Genomic DNA, 7777 nt, shown 5'->3' with positions numbered 1-7777 from the left:
TCAAACAAATACATTGTCTGGCCTAGCACAGTAACACCCAAGTCCCCGATACCAACTTCTGACTTAGAGATTTTTATTGTTGTGAAGAGACACCATGACTGTGGCAACTCTAATAAAGAAAACATTTAATTTGGGTAGCTGACTTGCAGTTTCAGAGGTTCAGTCCATTATCATCATGGTGGGGAGCATGGAAGCATGCGGGCAGAAGTGGTACTGGCTACATCTCAATATGCAGGCCTCAGGAAACTGACTGAGACACTTGGCATTATCCTGAGCATAGTAAACCTCAAACCCTACCCTCACAGTGACACACTTCCTCCCACAAGGTCATATACACTCTAACTAAGCCACACCTCCTAATAGTGTCACTCCCCAGTATGAAATTTTTGGGACCAATTACATTTAAAATACAAGAGATATTTATATAAAAAAAGTCTGCTAACCCTAAGTACAACACAAAAGGGCATACTGGAAAACATAATTTTAACTAATAAACATTGAGCTTAGTATTTTACTGGAGGTTGGCATGGGAGGAGGAAAGGAAGAAAACTGAATTTGATTATGCATGTATTGAAATGCCATGCTGGATTCCTTAATTTGTAAAATTTACTCATGGTAATCAAGAATAAAATGTTAAAAAGAATAAAGAACTTATCTGCAAACACTTAAAACACATCTAGTGAAAAGATTCAAACCTAAAGACGGCCACCTGTTACATAATTCTATTTGTGTGAAACATCCTTAGATGTAGAAAATGAATGAGAACTTAATGGTCTTAGAATGGGGAAATGAAAACCCGATGCTTAACTTGTGCTCAGCTCCTTCTCAGGGTAATGACACTGTTCCAGAACATGATAATGGTGGTGTTTGGGCAAATATAATAGATTCAATTTTAGGTTAACTTCCTCGCAAGTAATCTTAGGAACAAAGAAAAAAATGAAAACACACTTTTAGTTCCAATAATCAACTCAAACTTTAAATTTTCAATTGCATTTCACATAGTCTCCTAAGGCAACTGCTACTGGGAAAAGTTTGGGCTGTTAAGTCTCATGTCCCAGTTGTTTGATGTATGTTACAAATTATAATACTGCTATAGAGTGTGCACTTTGAACTTGTAAATAGAATATTATCTAGGATTTTTTGTGTGTGTGTGTGTGTGTCTATTTCATTTCTGTTGTTTGGTTTTTGGCTGGAGTGGAACTCCCTATGTGGACCAGGCTAGAACTCATAAAGATCTGCCTGTCTCTGCCTCCCCAGGGCTGGGATTAAAGGTGTGTGTTACCACCCCTGACCCTAATTCTTCCCCCACCCCCACCTTGGTCTTACAAGACAGCATTTCTCTGTATAGCCCTAGCTGTCCTGGAACTCCCTCTGTAAACCAGGGTAGGCTCGAACTCAGAGATCCACCAACTTCTGCCTCCCAGGGACTGGGATTAAAGGTTGTGCCACCATAGTTCTTAGTTCTTGAGATATAAATGCCCACATGTGCAATTGGAGACTGACTAGGTATGATTATCAAATTTTATTTCAGTTCAATCACAGATTTAGATGCAAAGAAACCATACAATGAGAAAGTAAAGGGGCATGGCACGCAATCTCTTGAACTTTAAACTTCCACATCACACTATGAATTGGTTCAAAGATAAGAAATAGGATAAATTCTCTCTTGTGGGCAGGACCGAATCTTTGCTTTCCCAGGGGCACACGCAGCCGAGACCATGGCATTTGACGGCAGTTGGAAAGTATACCAGAATGACAACTATGAAAAATTCATGGAGAAAATGGGTAAGGACTGTCTACCTGGGCGGCTCAGTGTTTGCTTTCTCCTGTCTGTGTGGTAGAGAATGCCTGGTGATGCTGGGCTCCAGGTGCGATGGTGCAGAGCCGGGAAATCCACATCCATGCTTCCTGCTTTAGGAAGGATGTTTGTCTCCCTAGGGCAAGTGTTAAGAGTCCCGGTGTTTTCTTCCCTTGCCTATTGCAGCCATGCAACTGAGAACTGACATGTTTGTGTTCATCTGAAGAAAGAAAATTCTAGTGATTTATGATAATTTCCAGAGTTTAAAATAACACTGGATTATAGGAGGCAAAACAACAAGGAGCTTTTAATAAAGTAAGAAAACAATTTTTTTTTTTTTTTGGTTTTTCAAGACAGGGTTTCTCTGTAGCTTTGGAGCCTGTCCTGGAGCTAGCTCTTGTAGACCAGGCTGGCCTCGAACTCACAGAGATCCGCCTGCCTCTACCTTCCGAGTGCTGGGATTAAAGGTGTGTGCCACCACCACCCGGCAAGAAAACAATTTTATCAAACTTCAGTTTGACTAAATTACATGCAATTCTCTTCTCTAAATTATCTAACTTTAGTAATAACCACAAAAAGCTGTTTACTTTTGCAAGGTGTAATTTGACTATATTATAAATGTCTAACTAATACTCTGGCAACCTACACTACAAATTGGGCAAAAATGTGTCATTTCCCAAATAAAATTTGCATAAATTATGTCTCATACATTAGGGATTTCAAATTAAAGTTTATAAAATTTGTACATTCAATTTATAATGGATTTAATCATAAAGTCTCTAATTTTCTGGTTTGGGCCAAACGGAAATGCCACAAAAATAAATACATTTATGAAGCAAGCAAAACATGGTGCTATATGCCATGATATTACCACTTCAAGAGTGAGATGAGAGTGTTGTGTGTGAGTTAAAAGCTAGCCTGGGTTATGTAGCAAGTTTGAGGCCCGCGTGGGTTATATACATAGATCCAGTTTCAAACAGCAACAACAAAATAAAATCTATTTTGAAAGCAAAGTAGCATTGAGAATTTAAAAATGTCTAGAACTGAACGTGTGTTTCTTTAATATATGAATACATATTATTTAATTCCCCATTTGACCTTGTTAAAATTTGACTGAACACTGATGCACAGAGTTTGTTAGTCTTGTTAAAATTACTCAGGGCTAAGGTGCTACATTTTGTTGCTTCATTTACTGATGTGGAAAGTCCTTCTGTATATGTGTTGCTTTTATTAGTTGATGAGTAAAGCTATTTCAGCCAATGGCTTAGTATAGTAAAGCCAGGCGGGAAATCAGAGCAGAGATAGAGAGTAGGTGGAATCGGGGGGCATCCGCGTAGCTGCTGAAGGAGAAAGACACCCTGGAATACTAGAACCTTACCAGTAAGTCACAGCCTCATGGTGATCCACAGATTAAAAGGAATGGGTTAATTTACCATGTAAGAGTTAGTTAATAAGAATCCTGAGCTAACAGGCCAAGCACTACTGTAATTAATATATTTTCTGTGTGATTATTCGGGTTGAGGTGGTCAGGAAACCAAAGTGCAGTCTCCATTTACAATTTACATGTTCTTAGTTTGGAAAAGCTGCTCGAACCCTTTCTCTGGATCTCCCAGAGCTTCCGCTTTCTCTCTAAGCGTCTCAGTGTGGCTGTGCACACACAACACTGTTTGCTCTTTTTCCTCCACCCACAAAACAAAGATGAGCAAACAAGACAGACTTAAAAAGGGAAACACTCTCTGTGACACAATTATTTCTTGTTCTCTCCAATCTCTCTCCTTTCGCAGGCATTAATGTGGTGAAAAGGAAGCTTGCAATGCACGACAATTTGAAACTGATCATCAAACAAGAAGGAAACAAATTCACTATTCATGAATCATGCAGGTTTCGAAACATTGACGTTGTGTTTGAACTCGGTGTCAACTTTGACTATACTCTAGCAGATGGAACTGAACTCAAAGTAAGCTTTTTCTTTTTTTAGAAGCGATGCATTCTTGATTTTTTAAAAATCAATACAAAATAGTTTATCTTATGGAATGGTTCAACTAATGTAACCCCCTTCATTTATTGAAGAGGCCAATGAAGTTTCTTCAAACTTTATTTTATACATATCACTGGCAAAATCTTTAAGTATAATATTTTATTGGAATATGCATCTGTGAAAACATGATACTGAATAATAAGTTTATAATAATCCTCTTAGAATGGTCCTTTTGCCCAACATTGGGGAAGTTTGGGGAATTCTGTGGAAGAGTGAGAGAAAGAATTGTAGGAGCCAGAGGAGTCAAGCACAACCCAAGGAAACGTATAGAATCAATAAACCTAGCATAATAGAGGCTCACAGAGACAGAACTGACCACCAGGGAGTCTGCATGGGACTGCCCTAGGCCCTCTGCCTGTATGTTACAGCTGTGTCTTCTTGTAGGACTTCTCAGGGCTGTCTCTGACTCTCTTGCCTGCTCTTGTAACTCTTCCCCTTGTACTGGGTCACTTTATCCATCCTTAATAAGAGGGAGGTGCCTCGTCTTACTGCAACTTGATCCGCCATGTTTGGTTGACATCAATGGGAATCCCTTTCCTGAATAAAAACAGAGGAGGAATGGATGGGATGGGGCAGGGTGTGGTGAGGTGGACTGGGAGAAGAAGAGGGAGGGGATTCTTTGGTCAGGATGTAAAAAAAAAAAAAGAAAACAGAGATTGTCTGTTTTACTGGTTGATGGTGGCACATTAATTCCAGCACTTGGGAGGCAGAGGCAGGTGGATCTCTGGGTTTGAGGCCAGCCTGGTCTACATAATGAGTTCCAGGATGGCCAGGGCTACAGAGAAAAATCCTGTCTTGAAAATCAAAAGAAAAAACAGTGAGATTTTCTTTTGCCTCAGAGTTTTTTTCTAGTCAGGTATGTTTTCAGCACAAGTATCTCTCTCTCTCTCTCTCTCTCTCTCTCTCTCTCTCTCTCTCTCTCTCTGTGTGTGTGTGTGTGTGTGTGTGTGTGTGCATGTGTACATGCCCACACATGCCCACTTCAGAGGGAGAGGCCAGAGGAGGACATCAAGTGCCCTGACCCACTACTGTACATCTTATTCCCTGGAAACAGGGTATCTCACTGAACCTGGAGGTAGGCTGATGGCCATGAAGCCCCCATGATCCTCCTGTCTCTGCCCTCTGCAGTGCTGGTGCCATAGGCGTGTGTGAGCACACCTGGCTTTGTACATGGACTCTGGAGATTTGAATTCAGCTCCTCATGATTGGGTTACAACTTCTCTCACCAGCTGAGCCATCAGCCCTGCAATGACAGTGTAGTTGTTGAATATTTTATCACTAATGATAATCCCTTCTCATCTGCACTAAAATTCAGCACATAGCAATTGTCAGCAGAATTGTGCTTAACAGTTCCCGGTGCAGCCTTGGCTCCCCCAGCTCGGGGCCAGTCCTCTTTCTGACATGGGAAGAGCTGCTCTGTCATTTCACAGCCTCTGTAGATGTAAAATGGAGGTAATGTATTACTTCACAGCATCCATAGGGCCACTGAGTGAGAATGTGGGTCTGTAAAATTGGAAATCGTGTTAAAGACATGTAGGACAGTAATAATAATAATAATAATAATAATAATAATAATAATAATAAATGCTGCCTTATTATTGTGATGCAGGGGACCTGGAGCCTTGAGGGAAATAAACTTATTGCAAAATTCATACGAGTAGACAATGGGAAGGAGCTGACAGATATCTGTGAAGTTTCTGGTGATGAGCTAATCCAGGTAAGTTGTAAGAAAGGTTTATAACTACATTTCAAAGACAAAGTGACCATGAACAAGAATTTTGTCACTGTTAGTTACTCCTTGTGGAGGCTTTGAAAGAAAATGGCCCTGCTAGGGATTGCCACTATTAGGAAGTATGGCTTTGTTGAAGTATGTATGACCTTGCTGGAGGAAGTGTATCACATGGGGGTGGGTTTGAGGTCTCCTACGCTCAAGCTATGTTCAGTGTCAATCAGAGTCCACTTCTGCGGATCAAGATGTTGAACTCTCAGCTCCTTCTCCAGCACCACGTCTGCTACATGCCTTCATGTCCCACCAAGATGATAACGGAAACTCTCAAACTAATAGCCAACACCAATTAAATGTTTTCCTTTATAAGAGTTGCCATGGTCATGGTGTCTCTTCCCAGCAGTAACATCTAAGACACAGCTTTAATAAGTAAACTGTTACCTGTTTCATATGTATGTGAGATACCTATTTACTGAAGAGAATTTACACATATGCACACAGCAATTCCCATTTTAACAAAAAACATAAATGTCTACAACCCAAAATGTAATTTTAATGGTTCTATTTTATATCTTCATAAAGTGCTTCAATCAAATATAAGAAAATATGTGACAACTTTGAACATTACTGCTTTTCTTAATTTGGGATTTTATCTTAATGGCACATCCTTTTATGTTGGTCACCATCTTTCAGACCTACATATATGAAGGAGTCGAGGCCAAGCGGTTCTTTAAGAAGGAATGAGCAAGCTTCTTGGAGCCCAGAGCAGCACTGAAGAACTGAACCATGGTCAGACTTCTCTCTCCATCGCGTCAATGAGAGACAGAGTCATCCTTTCATGAACACCGGCAAATTTCCAGTCTTGTCAATGTCTAAAATGTAACTGCGAGTCAGGACTTTGTTTGCTTTATGTTCCTAAAGATATATATGAAGTGGTATTTAAAAGGAAAATAAATATTGTTTTCTCGTTGCTTTGTAAGTAGTGTTTCCTTAAATTAAAAAAAAAAGTTATGTGGTATATGCATTGATGACTGTTTTTTAAAGATTTTATTTGTGCATGTGTACTGAGTTTTAATTTTTCCCCACATACGGAATTGATACTTCACACATAAAACACCTTGAGTGGTCCCTCCTATGGAGCTGGTTCTTAAAAAATGTATATAATAGAACCCTGTGTCCTTTTATTCTACAGAAAATAGACCAAAATGTAGATTGAAAACTTCCCTTTGAGTAGATGGAAAATCTCTTCAGTTCTCTCTCTCTCTCTGGGCCTGTGTATGACCGAGCCTTACCCTGGCCCATGAGAACTCTTAGTTCTGTCCCAGTTCCAGGCTAACTAGTGTGAACATGAGAAACCACTTCATCTCTTTGGGATCTAGTTCAGGCATCTTTAAAATGAGGGGATGGGACTGAGTATAATATACATATTATGGAAGTTTATAATATATTATAGTTTCTGAATAATAATCAGTAACTCTTCCTTTTTTAAGCAACCATCTGGGAATATACTGTGGGGAGAGAGTGCTGAGGTGTTAGAGAGCATGGAGTGGGGAGAGAGAAGTATCACGGATGTTGTTAAACATGGCTGCCTTCAGGGGCTCACAACCCGTTCTGGCTCAGAAAGGTCCTATGTTTGTTTTAATGTCTTGCTGTTACTTTCTTAAGATTCTCAGTAACAAGGAGCCCTTGTATTTTCTTTCTCATCTTTCCTTTCATTTGTGAGTGTGTGTACATGTTTATGTATGTACACGTTCATGTAAGGGAGTGCTTGTACACATGTGTGCCTGGGTGTGTATGGAGGCCAGAAGTTGACACTGAATATCTTTCTCTATTCCTCTCCACCATAGTTTGGGGAACAGGATCTCTAACTGAACCTGGAGCTCATCCATCAGTGATTGGCAGGTCAGAAAACTCCGGGGACCTTCCTATATCTACTGCCCTCCCAGCATTTGGAGTTACAGAGGTACACCGCTATGCCAAGTTTTTATGTGGGGGTTAGGGATCATAACTCAAGCCCGCTCATTGCCCCCACAAGCCATCTTGGCTATCAGCTCCCTTTATATCACAGGCTCTGAAAACTACTTTGCCAGTCCTGTCTCTAGGAGCTGCCTGCTCAGAAGTACAAAGAGTGTTCTCAAAAGAACAATTAGACAATGCCAACAAGACATTAATGGGCACTTGAAGACCTAAATGTGTAGATAAGGTAGCTGCATGG

At 40.3% G+C, this 7777-nt stretch overlaps 1 protein-coding gene across 1 annotated transcript; it reads left to right on the top strand.

The window, feature by feature from the left end:
• Positions 1-1632: 1632 nt before the first annotated feature.
• Positions 1633-6541, top strand: LOC125414842 (fatty acid-binding protein, intestinal). The gene is made up of 4 exons (XM_048456978.3): positions 1633-1785; positions 3583-3755; positions 5446-5553; positions 6256-6541. The coding sequence occupies exons 1-4, from the start codon at positions 1719-1721 to the stop codon at positions 6304-6306; spliced, it is 399 nt and encodes a 132-aa protein (XP_048312935.1). The 5' UTR covers positions 1633-1718; the 3' UTR covers positions 6307-6541.
• Positions 6542-7777: the final 1236 nt, after the last annotated feature.

This window comes from Myodes glareolus, chromosome 17 (genome assembly GCF_982192425.1).
Source record: "Myodes glareolus chromosome 17, mMyoGla1.1, whole genome shotgun sequence".
Classification (NCBI taxonomy): Eukaryota; Metazoa; Chordata; class Mammalia; order Rodentia; family Cricetidae; genus Myodes; species Myodes glareolus.
The sequence above is the reverse complement of the archived record's forward strand: the minus strand, read 5'-3'. Positions and strand labels throughout refer to the sequence as shown.

Coding starts and splice junctions, on each gene's coding strand:
- LOC125414842 (XM_048456978.3), top strand. CDS start 1,719: ATGGCATTTGACGGCAGTTGGAAAGTATACCAGAATGACAACTATGAA. Junction 3,756..5,445: donor CAGATGGAACTGAACTCAAA/GTAAGCTTTTTC, acceptor ATTGTGATGCAG/GGGACCTGGAGCCTTGAGGG. Junction 5,554..6,255: donor CTGGTGATGAGCTAATCCAG/GTAAGTTGTAAG, acceptor ACCATCTTTCAG/ACCTACATATATGAAGGAGT.